Source organism: Squalius cephalus (assembly GCF_949319135.1).
Source record: "Squalius cephalus genome assembly, chromosome: 10".
Lineage (NCBI taxonomy): Eukaryota > Metazoa > Chordata > Actinopteri > Cypriniformes > Leuciscidae > Squalius > Squalius cephalus.
In genome coordinates, this window is record NC_137131.1 from 7,515,513 (window position 1) to 7,532,281 (window position 16,769).

General features: G+C 35.1%; 1 protein-coding gene across 1 annotated transcript in view; it reads left to right on the plus strand.

The window, feature by feature from the left end:
* The window catches only part of ca16b (carbonic anhydrase XVI b), a 90,131-nt gene that overhangs the window by 6,438 nt on the left and 66,924 nt on the right, over positions 1–16,769 (plus strand). The window contains exon 2 of the mRNA XM_079883993.1: positions 16,491–16,577. Within this exon, the coding sequence (XP_079740119.1) occupies positions 16,491–16,577 (87 nt within the window). The remainder of the gene's footprint in view (positions 1–16,490; positions 16,578–16,769) is intronic.

Here is a 16,769-nt window from a genome sequence, read left to right on the forward strand (position 1 = left end):
TTATTTAAATAGTAAGAGTAATTCATAATATTATTGTTTTTACTGTATTTCTGATCAATTAAATTATCCTTGGTGAGACTTTTTTGTTTTTGACTTGAGACTTTAAAAAACACAAAAAAATTGGTTATTAAAGAACATTTAAAAATGACTTAGTGTGTCATCATATTTGTTTTATATAACTCATATTCATATAGGGTTTTTCTATGTGTTAAGTGCTATCACTTTTATAAACTAGATGAATTTCTCCTGGCAGATTATACAATCCCTTTGGCATTGAAGGAGGGTAACTATGACCAGAATGTCATAGAGACCTTTACTACGGCTAATAAGTGACCACCTACAGTAGCAACCACCCATAACACACATATACAAGTTGTGGTTACTTAATTTTTTCAAGGCAATGTGTTTCCTCAAATTAAGTTGACAGAACTCCAAAAAACGAGTTAGTTTTAAGTTAAGTAGTTTGACATTAAGTAATTGCAATTTTAATAAAATTAAGTTAGTTTAACTTCAAATAAAAAGTTATCACAACCCATTTTCTTATGCTTGAATAACTTTTACTTGTCAGAGTAACTTGGAATTGCCAAGAACTTAATTTTTTCAATTACACATGAAGTTTATTTACTTAATAATTTAAAGGCAACGGGTTTCCTCACTTTTTTAAGTTAAGTCAACTGATCACCTTTTTACAGTGTTAGCAAGTCATGGCACTGCTCAAAAAAGCCTAATATCATAGGTTCCGCTCTCACATTTTCTAATAATCAGAAACTTCCAGTGCATAAATCAGTGCAGTGATCTTTGTCTTGAAGATATTTCTTCTTAATGAGTGCAGTGGTTTTTGAAGATGTACTGCTTTTTCTCATAAAGTGTCTTCTGTTTTCTGTTCTCCACCGAAATCTATTCTAATTAGTGATTTAAAAGACAAGGAAATTAGCATTTGTGTAACCCGCTCCCTATTTGAGACCTAGTTTTCTTGACTTCTTCACCAGCTGAGTGAGTAGACGCCCAGAGCAGATGAGATATTTACATTTTTATTGAGGTGCAGCACACAACTGGAGGCCAGGGCTCGGGTCAGAGATTCTTTAGCCACAAGCTCTCTGTGAGTCTTTTATCATATGTTTCCAATTGCCTCATGCTGCGCTTTGGATCTCCTGTGTGGTTGATGAAGGGCCTTGACCTGCCCGCATCCTTATATCGATTCCCAGCCCGACTGTCCAATCACCCGCACCGATGACACCACGAACCATGTTAAATAGGCTTAGGATGTTAGGAATGAAAGACTGTGATTTGGTTCTGCTGGTTCATAGGCGCCTTTGATGATACTGTTGCGCATGAGCGAGCTACTTAGCTGGAAGGCGGTCTCAAATGTATCATTTTATGTGAGTGGTACTTGTATAGAATCTAATTGCATGTATATTCAGTTCTGTGCAGACATGATAAAACTCGTAATATGCGTAATATAGCTGTGTTTTGTAAGGACTGTGATTTTCAGAGATAACAATCTGATGGCAGTAATTGGATGTCAGTCCATGTAGCCTCTCGCCAATGATTCGGTTAATTATACGTTATTTTAAGAGAGAGGTTATATTATTTTAATATGATGATTGATTAGTGGCCTTAATAGCCTGACAGCTTCTGAAGCCTTGGAGTGGATCTTTTTCTCACTCTCTGTCACACATTCACTTTGTCCTTCTTTTTCCTTCTCACTCACTCTCTTTCCTGACCGTAATACTTTTAAGATATAAAAGTATGAGAGATTTATCTCGCCCCTCGACTTGTTGGAAGCCCATCCAAAGTGCTCCGTGAAGTGGTAATTTCCTTTCCTCGGTATTACAGACAGTGCTGAGGTGGATGGACATGTGCACAAAACACACACACACACACTTTGTTCCCAGTGTCCTGCCTGGTCACATCCACAGAAAAACCCTTTTGTAGTTTATTTTGAAAGCCATGAGGTGAAAAAACTGATTGTGATTACATGATTGTGAGCCCATGAAGACACAGTATGAAGTGCAGACATGATCAGGGCTCAACAATAAGGAATTTTTTTTTTTCATTTAAGCAGTGTATATATACTGTATGTATATGCATATATGTATGTATATGTATATGTTGTTATTGAATAATATATATATATATAATATATTTTATAATAGGCTGTATAGACATGCTCAGGGCTTAACAATAAGGATTATATTTATTTATTTATTTATTGTTGAGCCTTGATTATTGCGAAACTGTGTTTGTGATATCATAACATCATCTTAAACCTGCTAATCTGAGATTGTTTTGCCTGCCCGTTATATTTAGTGCTTTACAGCAGGCAAAACGGGATTTAAGAGCTGCTTTTTGAGTAGCCTTTAAACTTAATTAAGAGTCTTTAGAAAACATTATACGATTACAGCTTCTCTAAGGGGATCAAAACACAATCAGTCTCAACAAGCATCACATTACATTGACATTTTTTTGTCAAACCACAACAAACCACAATGAATAAGTTTAAAACAATAAAATAAACAGAATACTTAAACTGTTTTCTCAGAGCAATATTTGAAAAAAAACATTTTGGTGATTACATTTTCTTCATTTTTGTGGTTTATAGAGAAGATTTTGCTAGTCTGACCATGTTTCCCACCTTAACACGTAGCTCAATGTGTTTCAGATGTTGTTTATGATTTTATTTTATTTATGATATTATATTATTAATGTATAATAATTATAGAAATTTTAATGACTTCAGATTTTATTCATTTCTATGACTTTCCCGCACTTTTAAAATCCCCTCAAATATGCATATTCCTTAATTTGAGGTTACTTTAAAACATTTGAGATATTCATAGAAAAACACAGACTTGCATGTACAAATTAAAATAATTTTTCTTACTAAAAAAATAACACTTTAGACCAGTGTTTCTCAACCAGGGGGTCGGGGCGCATCAGGGTGCCTAAGCAAATTTCCAAGAGGGCCACAAAATAGCTTAAAATGATTTAAAATAACACAAAACAAGATAAAACGACTAAAACTTAAAGGGGACATATCATGCTAAATCCACTTTTTTAGCCCTTAAATGCATTTTGTTGTATATTTGGAGTGTTTAGAAGTACAGAAAAGTTGAAATGATTCTCTTCAGGTGCTTCGTTGATATCTTTATATTCTGTTTTGGCCTTATTTTTCAACCTGTTCCGATTTTTCTGTTATCTATGACGTTTTGTGAACTATTACGTCACAGTATTTGCAGCGGAACTGCCAAATAAGGACATTGACTTCCTGCCCAACACTTCGAGCAATCCGCCATTTTTATTTCTCGCTGCAATTTTGTAGTCCAAGCTAAAAGATGCAGAAGTTACGAGAGGGTAAGTTAAAATGTTCGGTTGTTGGATGTAGTAACCCACACGCTTCATTACACGTCTAATGTAGATGAACTGCCGCGCTTGTGACAGGCATGTTTAACTGAAAGAACGAGCAGAGAGAGAGAGACCCGGTCGCGCGCGCGCTCTCTCTCTCTCTTCGGAGCCAGGCGAAAGTGTAAACAAGACACCGTCTCCAAACTAGACGCTGTCTTGCTCTCTCTCCCTCACACATATTAATCAAAATAAATTGACACGGTGGTAAAAGGTCGGAAGACCAAAGTTTCATGTGTAAATACAGTAACACACCATTGCGATACATCCATATGAAGACGTTGTTCTGCAGGTTCGTCTTCATTTTCATCTCGCTCCGGCTCCGACTCTGGCTCGAACATGTAAGGCTGGCTGGACAAGTCTTCCGTTGTTGACATTTTGTTAATAACGTGTGAATAAAAAGTTTCTGTGCCGCTAATCGTATCTAATCGTGATAATCGTATCTCTGCTATCAAACTACAAAAATGGCCGAACGGGGTGGAGTTGAACCGAGTGTCACCTCTGCATCCTGGAGAGGGGGCGGGGTATGAAGTGTCTCAATTGTATTTAAAGAGACCGCACCAAAACGAGTTGCTCTCAGAAGCACATCAGAAAAGGGGTAGAAAAGGGGCCTGTGGAGCTATAATAATGAGGAATTCAGACCCAAGCATTGTAGTTCCGCTTTATATAGACTACAAATGTATGATTTATATGTAAAAAGGAACGATTTAAAAGCATGATATGTCTCCTTTAAGATGTAAGCTGGCATTGTGTTTCTTATTTTTCTCACTGTCTTGGAAAACCTGGATTTAGTTTCGGTTAGAAACCTAGATGAAAATCAGTAGATGGAACGTTTATGGTTCTGTGATTATGTGTGTCCTTGTAAAGGTGGTTACACACTCACTCAATTGCTTGATAATTAATGGCGAAAATGTGTTTGCCCTTTCCTCAAACCTATAACATATGATTAATCCACCTAATGGATTTGCCCAAGCTTTTGATAGACTCAGTCAGCGGAGCGTTTAGCTACCATAGCTGGTAAGTCCTCAGTGTTAGCTTTTGGCAGCTTTAGTGATGGTTACCGGTCTGAGAGACTCCGTCTATAGGGATCTTAATTACACCGTAATTATCTTTCACACCGGGCAGATGTTAAGGCATTCTCTGCTCTTAATAGCCTCAATGGAATTTTACATTATGCAGTCTACTTTGCCATTTTCATTTTATTCATGAAGGATCACGTAATTCTCTAGTGGAACCCTACGAAGAAGTCTATAAATCGGCGCTTTCTCTGTCTGCGGTGTCTGTTTAAACGTTGGCTTTTCTACACAGGAAGTTATACTGTATTGCTGTTTAAAATAGGTCAGTCTTCTACTAAACAATGAAACAATAGGCCATCACTTGTTCCATAAATACAGGATAAAGCCAGGATGTTGGTGGTCATTGCGAACACAATGTGGGCTGGCTTGCTTTGACTCCAGACTTTCTTGGTGCAGGGTCCACCTTGTCCCCTGCCTTTTGCTTTAATACTATAGATAGGATCTTTTCTTCCTTTTGGGCATTGATTTATCCTCGATTGAGTGAATAAGGAAGGACAAAGGTTTAGTACTTATATCTGAGATTTTACAGATTAAGTTACAATAGGCCATCTCTTTGAATGGTGAGGCAAAGGAAGCCATTCCCACCTTCTCTTTTTTTTTTTTTTTTTTTTTTTTTTTTTAAACAGGTGTGCTATTATTTTTAAGTGATCAAATTGATCATTTTCATCTGGCTGACAAATAATTAAAACAGTCCTATAGACTTGCAGCATAACAAGCAGTTTGATAAATTTACAAAAGGCTATGCTTGCTCCTATGTGAAAATAAGATGGTTAGACTTGGGTTTGGGATCTTTTGAATTACAAGAAACCGCCAATTTCTGAACACCTTAGCAACAACCTAGCAACACTCTAATAGCCTAGCAACTCCCTAGAAACCACATCTTTGTATACTGTATATATATATATTTTTTTTACCTCTGAACTTTGGCAACTGGTCAGAACTCATGCAATACTGTAACACAAAACCCTTCATAACACCCTATGAATACCCTAGATCACTTTAGCAATGACTACAAATGTATTATATTTTGTTTTGAATAATTTCTGAACACCTTAACAACTACCAATATCACACTAGCAATGCCACTGAAACTGCTCAGAAAACAACAACAGTGCAAGGCCCTGATTTACTCGCGGCGAAGTTCTTTTTCGTTTTTCGCTTAGGGGTAAAACGAAGTTCGAAATACTTGAGCAGCGATATACTGTTTTACATCCGAGCGACGGTTAGATGAACATGTAAATATGTGCTGCGTGCTTTCGTCTCAATAACAAAATAAGCACACAGCAAAAATGAGAAAACGACAAGAATTTTTTTAAATAAAGCATACGAAAAGCATCTGATCATAGCAACAATATGTTGGCCGTATACAATACGTATAGTTTATTTCTATATAGCACTTTATTTAGATTGCTTAAAATCAAGCAGCTTTACCGTATTAAACATGAAAAACAGTGTCAGTGTCATGTTTCATCCGAAGTACGACTTCATTTGCTACTATAAAGCGTCTCTCCAGTGTGTTCATGTCAGTGTGATGTCTGATCTTGACGAACTGAACAGGAGAAATGAACCTACCTATTACATAATCGCCACGGACCAATGGTAGTACAAAGATGTTTGCCAGCCATAGCGAACTTTTCCTGTTTCGAACTCCAAACGAAGTTCATTTTGGCCTTATTTTCTTCTAAATTATGTCACATCAGTTTGTTCTTCGATTTGGCTTGAAGTATATCGGGGCCTTTAGCATACTTGCTGTATATTCTTTGCTCAGAACTTTGGTAATCGGCTAGAATTGTAGAAACTGTGATGCAACTCCTTACAACAATATACACTAGAAACAATTTATAACACTTTTGCAATGACTTTGCATGTTCATTTTTCACTCATATTTGTTTTTTTTTTTATGTGTTAAAAATTTTATCTGGAAAAAAAAACCCTCATTGACTGACGCAGGGCTTTCAGCCATATCTAGGGAATCAGAATATCATAGACTTGGGTTAAGACTCTTTTGAACTGGGGCTGTTATAAACCACCTAGCAATTAAGTCCCTTGAAACCATTCAGAACACCTTACCAAGTGCTTTGCATACTGTAGCCTATAGACCTTATGTAGCCCCGCCCCTTTTCAGCGCTGAGCTCGTTGTCTTTCGACTTCCGGTCTGTATTTTCACAGCGATCTTGCGTATTTATGAATGAATGGCTCGTTTTAAAATCTTCCCAGTCTACTGACATTTGTTAAGACATCTGCTTTAAACATTACAATCCTCATGATAACTTTCGTTAACTTTACATTAATTAAATCCACTTCAAAAGCTAATTACTCCTGGACAGCAATGCCATAGAAATATACAGAGCGACCACAAAAACGGAAGTTCAAAGACAATATTCTAAAGATGGCGGCGCCCTCGTTTCTCTGGCGCATAAGGTCTATAACTTCCTGCTCAGAACTTTGGTAACCAGTCAATACATCTCAGAAACTACCTAGCAACATTCTAGCAACCACCTGTAATATTTTAGCTATGCAATAGAAACCACTCAGAAAGCTATATTTGCAATGCCTTTGCTTAATTTCTATATTTTTTTGCACCGATATTTTCACTATTTTGACACTTTTTGTGTCTGGCAGGAAAAAAAACCCATAGACTTAAGCTGACAGAGGGATCAGAATATCATGTAGTCTTGGGAGTGGGCTCTTTTGATTTGAAGACAATAAGCCAACGCCTAGCAATCATTCAGAACACATAGCAGCCACTAGCAACACCTTCAAAACCATTCAGAACATCTTAGCATTTGCTTAGCAAACAGTGGGAAAGTTGTCAGGGATTGTGGCGATGTTTTTGCAATAGGCAATCATCACTCACATTTTCTTATAAAATTGAGTTTTTATTGTATTTTTAGGAAATATGCACATTTCTGATGCAACTTATATGCCCTGCTCTGCCATACAAAGCTCTCGACCACAGTTCGAAAATGGTTTAGTAATTAAGCTCTTCCTATTATAGCGATTTCACAGTTTGTAAGCTGGTTTCGCACACAATGACACATAATCTCGGGTCAGCTCTTTAACCTGACAGCTTTTTTTAGATGATCTCCACTGGGTCAACAACTGGCAAATGTAAACACTAACCGCAAAAATAGATTATGAAGCCGGAGCGCGGAAGCGGAGGCCCAGTTAAATATAACTCAAGAGAGCTTCACGGTCGGCTCTCGATTCTCTCTTTGAAAAGCCGCTGTAACAAAAGTAGATTATATTTCTTTGTGGACACAAAGAAAAATCACTCACATGCCGAATCGTTTATCAAAGGATTGTCTGCACAGAACAAACCATCAACCAAGGGTTATCGCTGCCGTTTATTTGCCATGCACGTCAGGTGCTTTAGGTAGGAGGGAGGAGCCGTGCATCTATTATACTTTTCTGACCTTTTCCGCTTCTAGGTCTGTGCGTGCCATGTTTGCCCTTTAAAGAATTGCTTTAGAACACAGTGTAAATGTCCACTGTGCCATTTAAGGATGTTTGTGCCACGGATTTAGAGCTTGATCAGTAAAGGTCGACAAAGAGAGGGATTGTTAAGTAAGTTGAGTAGTGCAAATGATGGACTCACCTGCTGTGACCTTGCGTGTTGAATTAGGATGTTGAAAAAACACTCTTTGTGCATTTTATTATCTTGGTTTACCTTTTTTAACCTCTTGAAAATGGTTTGCACCTGAAAGCGCATGATTGCTTCTAACTGAAAGTCCATTTCACTTAAAACAAAAATTATATAGCCTACTTTGTATAAACATAAACAAATGCCACAACGTATTTTTGTATTTTAGTATAAAACAGAGTTTGACCAGCAATGATAAACAAACACTAAATCATGTGAACATATTTTTTTTCTGTATGGGTGTTGTACAGGCTGCATGTTTTGCTGTAGTTATTATATTATAGGGGAGGGGGGGGTAACTGTCATCGCCACTGGCTCATGCATATCGACTGTCACTAAAAATCAGTGGTAAAACATGAGGAAATGCTATATTTTTTTATAGCTGGCAAAGCTAAAGTCTAATGAATTACACTGACACCTTATTTTTGTCCTTTCAAAAGTAACTGAATGCGCTATATTAGCCTACAGTAATCATAATTGTATTTAAAACATATAAATGTACATGCATATGTATAATTATGTCATTATAAAATATATATTTGTTTATATACAAACTATAATGCATATATTTGAAAATAATACATTTTCCGCTTAAAAAAAACTTTCCGTACACAGCCTAGATCTACGCGACCCCTAAACCCACATAATAAACATGGACAGTGACATAGAAATTTGCACACATTAAGCATACGATACAATTGAGGTATTATCGAAATATCTCAATTTTAATAACGAGTGATTATTTAACAAAAGGCAAGTAAAACGGTCAGGGTTACATTTTAGACACACACACACACACACACCTCTGAAGCGATAGAAAAGTGACCACATCACTCGCAAGACGAAACCTGCATTGGTGTACAAGGCCGAAGTCCACCATTCTCCAGTTGAATGGTTGCTACACACACACATAGTTTAGATGTGTCCGTGGTTGATGTCCGGAGTCTAGCCCTGGCAGCATCGCGGGGAAAGATGCACTGGAACTTTTGCACCACGAAAACAAACGTGCGTCCCATCATTGCCTCTCTCATCTACTACGCGATATCATAGTTTGACATGTCTGTCATTGGAAAGTTCCATGTGGTGTCATGAATAATTAAGAGCCAGTGTCTTCTCATTGCATAAGAAATCTCAGTCTCATGAATAATTATGAGACACCGATGAGTCATCAAAGTGGACATGATGAAGTTTTTAAACCCGGAAGATGAAAATTTTACCATTTTCCCCCTACTATTAAATCTAACAGATGCTAACATTGTCTCCAATGGTATTCAACACACATACCTCTGTTAAAATCTCAGAAAATTTGGTTTAGGGTTTCATGACCCTTTCAAATTAAATATCACTTAGCCATTGCAACACATTATGGTTGATGAGAACCGTGTCACGACTGCATCAGCATTTTAGCGTGTATTTATTTTAACCATGTTTATTTGTCAAAAAAGGGCCATGGTGGGTGTTTCGGCTTAATTAAACCTCTGAGTTCTCATGTTAAAGTGTGACGGGCTATTTTCAGCACACCTAGTGGGAGTATGGGTTGTTTATGTATTATGCTGAGAAGTCCGCCGAGAAGCTTATGTGTGCATGGTAACAGTAGCATTATACTGTCCTTTATATGTGGGTTAACAAATTACCAAAACTAACTGCAATATTTAGTTCTGATTGGATATTTAAATGGATTTTGTTTTCTATAAGGAGTTTTTTTGTTTGTTTCACAGATAAGAAATTCAGGACACTCTGGCAGGATGTTTTTATTTTATTTTATTTTTGAAAGAAAGAAAGAAATTAATACTTTTATGGTAACACTTTACAATACTGTTCATTAGTTAACATTAGTTAATGTATTAACTGACATGAACTAACAATGAGCAATACATTTGTTACAGTGTTTATTAATCTTTATTAATGTTAATAAAAATACAACTGTTCATTGTTAATGTTAGTTCACAGTGCATTAACTAATGTTAACAAAACAACCTTTGATTTTAATAACGTATTAGTAAATGTTGAAATTATTATTAACTTAGATTAATAAATGCTGAAGAAGTATTGTTCATTCTTAGTTCATGTTAACTCAGATAGTTAACTAATGTTAACCAATGAACCTGATTGTTAAATGTTACCACTTTTATTCAGGATGGACGCATTAAATTGGATCAAATGTGACAGTATAGACATCTAAAATGCTACAAAAATGCTGTTCTTTTAAACTTTATATTCATCAAAGAATCCCCCAAAAAAGGTTTACACAGAATATTATGCACAACTGTGTTTAAAATTGATGATAATAACAAGAAATCACCAAATCAGCATGCATACTTTTCTAGTATGTAACCACTCAGAACACTTGAGTCAGGAAAGTGTTTAAATAATTTTTTTTGACTTCCACATACCACCCAAAAAATGTCAGACGGTACTGCAAAAAATTATATAAGTGAAATCTTAGCAAAATAACCATTAGAGTGTCTAATGTGCCGCCCAGCAACACCTTAGCAGCTACATAGAAACATGCAATGTTTTACATGGGCAAACACCTCTCACATTTTCTTCATAAAATGTAAAAAATTATAGTTAGGCATGTTATGTCATCGGTAAAAAATGATATTGTATAGTTAAACATATAGTAGATGTAACAGTTGTGTGTAAGAGGACATCTCACATCTACTAACACCTGCGTGTCCTTGCGTGTTCGCTTTTACCCATGTGTAGGTTGCCCAGGTTACCCGTTATGTTGATGTTTGTGAGTTCAGAGGGAGCAGTTCCTCTTTAATGTCATGTTTAGTGGCACTGAACTGCATAAATGCACCTGGCATCCCAATCTGCCAGTGCACATATTGCCTGTCTCTTGTATCCCTCCTGCCTCATAACAACAAGCCCACCACGGGCACACACACACACACGCAGTTCACATTTAGCAAGCCATCTTTCATCCACTTTATTTGCGATCTCCTTACGCCAGACATGCAAACATGTCCCCTCAGAGGACTGGTTTGCTGAGGTGGCGCCTGCCGGCTGGTAGCTACTGTTTTAAAGGCCCATGGGAAAAGACTTCAAACAAGCCTTGCGTTAGCACTAAGGTATCGAGTCCATTATTTTAGGTCGGAACCTAATGTTTACCCTTTGTAACGAGCGATGAGAAAATCATTACAGGTTAGTGTTCCCTATTCATAACCTTTGAATGCTTTCTGATAGCTTTCACACATGCTAATTGTCTGCCATGCCAGTACAACGCTCTACGTAGTCTGTTGCTGTCCATCAGGGATTAAACAATAAACAAACCCAGACAGGTCGCTAACCAATGAGAGCAGCTCTAATTGTTTACTAACCAATAAGAGTGGACGTAATTGCTGCAATGGAGGGAATCGACTTAGTGCAGCCACTAATTAATCTCCAAAGTAATGATGCAAGTGAGGGCAAGAGCAGAGCGAAGGATTGGAAAATCTGTTTATGCAAGAGTAGCAGCACCAGGGTGTCTTCGCCCCAGAGACTCAGTCACTTTAAGACACTTTGAAGTGAGATAAAATGAGGAATTGCACTTCAGTTCTGAGATCTGAAAAAAAAAATGTATGAAGAAATGAATGCTTTTATTCAGATAATATATTTGAGCAAAAAAGGCTGTTCTTCTAAACGTTCTATTCAGAATCCTTAAAAAATGTATGAGTTTCCACAAAAATATTAAGCAGTTTTTATAATGTTAAAATATATATTTTTTTAAATATTAAAAACTGTTTTCGACATTGAAAATAAGAAACATTTCTTAAGCAGCATACCAGAATAACTTCTGAAGGTTTTAGTTTTCAACATTTTATAATATTATTTGTAATATTCATAGTATTTTAAATAGTATTTCCTGCAGGGAACTGTGTCTATTAGTTGAGCCATCGACACGTTTGCTACCATTTTCGTAAAATGCGTCATTTAATATTTCATGTCGAATCTTTAGCCAAATTAGATTGGGAATTCACCAAAATGTATGGTTTGTATTGTTAGTCCTGGAGAATTGACACAAACTTTATTTCACCTGCCACATAACATTTTCTTTTATACAAAAAAAGTCACATTTCAATCACAGGCAGCCAAATAAGGATTGTTTTTAATGATTTTGATAATAAATGCTTTTAAGCTAAATATATGGTAATGTGAAAAAATGATGCACTGTTTGCTGGATGAAATGGGCAGCACATCTTAAGAACAATCCCTAAGCTTCATTTTATAAATCTAAATGAACTTGTTTTATTCAAGTAAAAAAATAATGTTTATTTATTTATAATATTGTTGAATTAATTCTAAGTAAAAATAGAATTAAATAAATAAATAAATAAAAATGTATCAAGTGAGGTATAAATAGCTCCTTAAGACAGTAACTCTACATTTATAATGCATTTTTAGGTTCACATTTATTTATTTTTCTTCAGAGGCCATTACTAGATGCACTTATAAGTGCACTAATCTAGTCACTTCCTGACATATGATCTGCCATATGGTTGAATAAAGCAGGAAAGGAAGCTCTTTATGGTTCAGAGTTTCTTTAATTGTCTTGAAGAGACATAGGGGTCTCTCACCAGGAGGCTTTGAAACACACAGAGCAAGATAAGCAATGTCTTTGCAAAGCCAAAGGGAGGATAGTGGGGTATACCAGAAACAGAAACGTGTACTTTTAGGGTACTGCTGCTTGAAATATTAATGTCTAGAAGAAGTCCTGTCCTATAAGCCCCAGAATCTATCTTTCTGATGCACACCAGGAGGTGTACACTTCAATACTTCTGATTCCATCCCATCATCCTCAGCAGTTCCTGGTACAGTGAACTCTGCCCACCTCTCCAACATGTTTCATCATAAGAAGTGGAAATGCGTATATATTTAATTTCATTCTTTACAGTAAGGTACAGTTCATTGTCCTTATTTCCATAATCTAATCGAATTAATCTATTGGAATCTGATCTCTGCACAGGATTCCATGGACAAGGCCCACAGTGCACTGTTAAAGGCATTTTCTCTCTTTCTCACCCATTACTCCAGTTTTCAGTGTCACATGATCCTTAATTACATGATCTTAATTACACCGACATTTTTAATAGCAGTGTATCACTTTTTCCACAAAAATATTTAGCAGCACAACTGTTTTAAACATTGACGGTAATAAGAATATAATATTCTAATTTTAATTAATACTAAATGAATGCATTTATTCAGCAAGGGTGCATTAAATTGATCAAAAGTGTCAGACTTTTACATCATAAAAAAAATGAAAATTCTATTTTAAATATGCTTTTCTTCAGAACATACTAATGAAATAATCCTGAAGACTTCCACCAAAATATATACAGTATATATAAATAAATATTTATTTATTTATTTATTTATTATAATATATTCATATAGAAAACTGTTTTAGATTGTAATGATATTTCACAATATTACTGTTGGCCTTTCAAAATTATTAAAAACATATTACCAACCCCAAACTTTTGAAAAGCGGTGTTTTAAAAAAAAGATTTTGTGAAATGATTTGCTTGAAAAATATGTTTATATTATTTCTTTAAAAGTTAATTGACACTTTTATATGTTTATATTTTTGTTATAAAATGCAATTAGATTAAATTTAATTGTTGCACACATACACAAATACTAAATATGGGCTGCTGTACAGGATATGAGATTTTTAATATTTGAAAGCACTGAAGTTTAAAAATGTAAAAAGCACTGCGTTTTATAACGTTTGGTCACTGTTGTTATTAAGAATATTTCTGCAATTACATATATTCATTTATGCAGGGCTTTCATCCAAAACTAAGCTGTTAGGTCATAATGACCAATATTTGCAAAGACAATCTATAAGCATTTATTATCAGCATTCTAATTTTCATCATCAATGACAGCTTTTCATCTTTTGGGGCAAATATATACAAGTTACACATCTTGCATTTTAGAATCATTTCTAAAGTATCATGTGTCACCAAAGACAGTATATGATTGTTCATATATAAATGATTAATTATCAATTATTAACAAATACGCTGTTTGCATAACTTTTCAGTTCTTTTTTGCTATAGCTGATTTTACTTGAGTGAAAAAGAATAGCCCCAACAACCTGTGCATCATTAAAATGACTGCGGTTTAGACAGACACCCACAGTTAAGCAATCATTACTCGGGGTGTGAATTTGTAAGACAGCTGTGAAAATGAAGACGAAAGACTATTGAGGAAAAGTTCCAGATAAACAAAGGCATATATGAGAAAAGAAAATCTCCATCAATCTCCATGTGGATTAGATGCCCCAGAGAGCACTTTTTGTTCAGTTATCAGAAAGTCAGCTACTGCTGCTGTGAAAAGACTGTCCCTCAAAACCCTGCATGCAGATGGAGACTTATGAAAGAAGCCACAAAGAGCCCAATAATCACTTTGAAGCAGCCACAGAGCTCAGGAGCTGGGAACAGAATAAAGGTGCACTAGTCAACCATATAAAGAGCTCTGTAGAGCATGGCCTTTAGTTGGGATGTTGGCACAGATGGATGAATGGTTTGTTCAAAATACTGCAAGGAAAGTTGTTCAAGTTTGCTATAAAATCATTCATCTTTAAGCAGTACAGTGATCTCCAATATTAGGATTATTAATAATTAAATGAATAAATATGAATAAACTATTTTGAAAGCATTGAAATCTGAATAACAACCTGGAGTAAGATGTGTAACTTGCATATATTTGCCCCAAAAGATGAAAAGCTGTCATTGATGATGAAAATTAGAATGCTGATAATGAATGCAGATTGTCTTTGCAAATATTGGTCATTATGACCTAACAGCTTAGTTTTGGATGAAAGCCCTGCATAAATGAATATATGTAAATGCAGAAATATTCTTAATAACAACAGTGACCAAACGTTATAAAACGCAGTGCTTTTTACATTTTTAAACTTCAGTGCTTTCAAATATTAAAAATCTCATATCCTGTACAGCAGCCCATATTTAGTATTTATTTATGAATGCATTAATAATGTGTGTAACAATTAAGTTTAATCTACTTGCATTTTATACCAAAAATATAAACATATGAAAGTGTCAATTAACTTTTAAAGAAATAATGTAAGCATATTTTTCAAGCAAATCATTTCAGAAAAGCATTTTTTTTTAAAACACAATAAATCTAAATCAAAAGTTTGGGGTTGGTAATATTTTTTTTTATCATTTTAAAAGGCCAACAGTAATATTGTGAAATATTATTACAATCTAAAAAAGTTTTCTATATGAATATATTATAATATATACAGGTATATATATATATATATATATATATATATATATATATATATATATATATATATATATATATATATATATATATATATATATATATATATATTTTTTTTTTTTATTATTATTATTTTTTTTTTATATATATATATATATATATATATATATATATATATATTATTATTTATTTATACTGTATATATTTTGGTGGAATTCTTCAGGATTATTTGATTAGTATGTTCTGAAGAAAAGCATATTTAAAATGGAATTTTCATTTTTTGAACAATGTAACAGTCTGTCACTTCAGACAGATCAATTTAATGCACCCTTGCTGAATAAATGCATTAATTTAGTATTAATTAAAATTACTGACCCCACATAACTTTTGAACAGAAGTATATGCTGTTAAAAAGTAAGACCAAACGTATTTGAGCACTTTCTGCTTGCCAAATGTTACACAGCGATTTTAAGTGTGAATTAAGTGTCCAGGTAATTTTTCAGACCACTGTAGAACACAATTTCAGTTAAAAAAACAAAATGTACTTTTCCAAAGGACTGCAGGGTAAAAGCACAAATGCATGCCAATTATAACTCTCGTTCTGTTGGTTCCATTTCTTAGTAATTCAATTCATGAACTTTCACTCGACAAGTGAGAGTAAAAGAAGCCTGATAATCAAAAATAAGCATTCTGTTTGTTAAGCATTACCTCCTCCTACTACTACTTATTCAGAATTACAAATCATGCCATTCTTTAGTAATTATGTCGACCAGAACTTTAGCTGATGTGAGTGTTTCTAATAAGAGGAGCGAAGTGGCAGGTTTTTCACAGGTTTGGAGGCCCTGCTGAGTACTCTTTGAGTGTTATTATTAGTGGTATTATTACTTTTGATTACTTTGTCAAGAGACACAGCGTGTAAGAAGTTCTAGTGAAGCAGGCTATGAAGGTTAAGATTTTCTTCCTCTACTTCAGGATTAAGCCTGCATTGAATACACATCCGAGAGAAATATAGGCATAATGAGTTGCATTTTATAAGGTGGACAATATTGCAGCATTGATAACGTTATGCATTGATTGTCAACGGAAAGTCATTATAGCATCATCTGATTTTTCTCTGACAGCTTCACATGTGGAAACAGAGCATCGTGGGAGCTCAGCCACCCGAAGAGAGCGGAGGGCGTCTGGGGAACCCTATTGGGCGTATTCAGGTGAGGCATTCTCTCCTTCGACCAATAAACAATGAAAATGTGTGCGCAGCATCGGTAAGCAATAGCAACAATGTTTACTCAGCATAAGCCTGTGTGTCTGCGGGGAATCAACCCTATGGGGAAATTTAATGAGTATATTTCCCTTTGAAAAGCGGCAGGTGGGTTTGGTCTATTAGTTTTACATGTTTTACA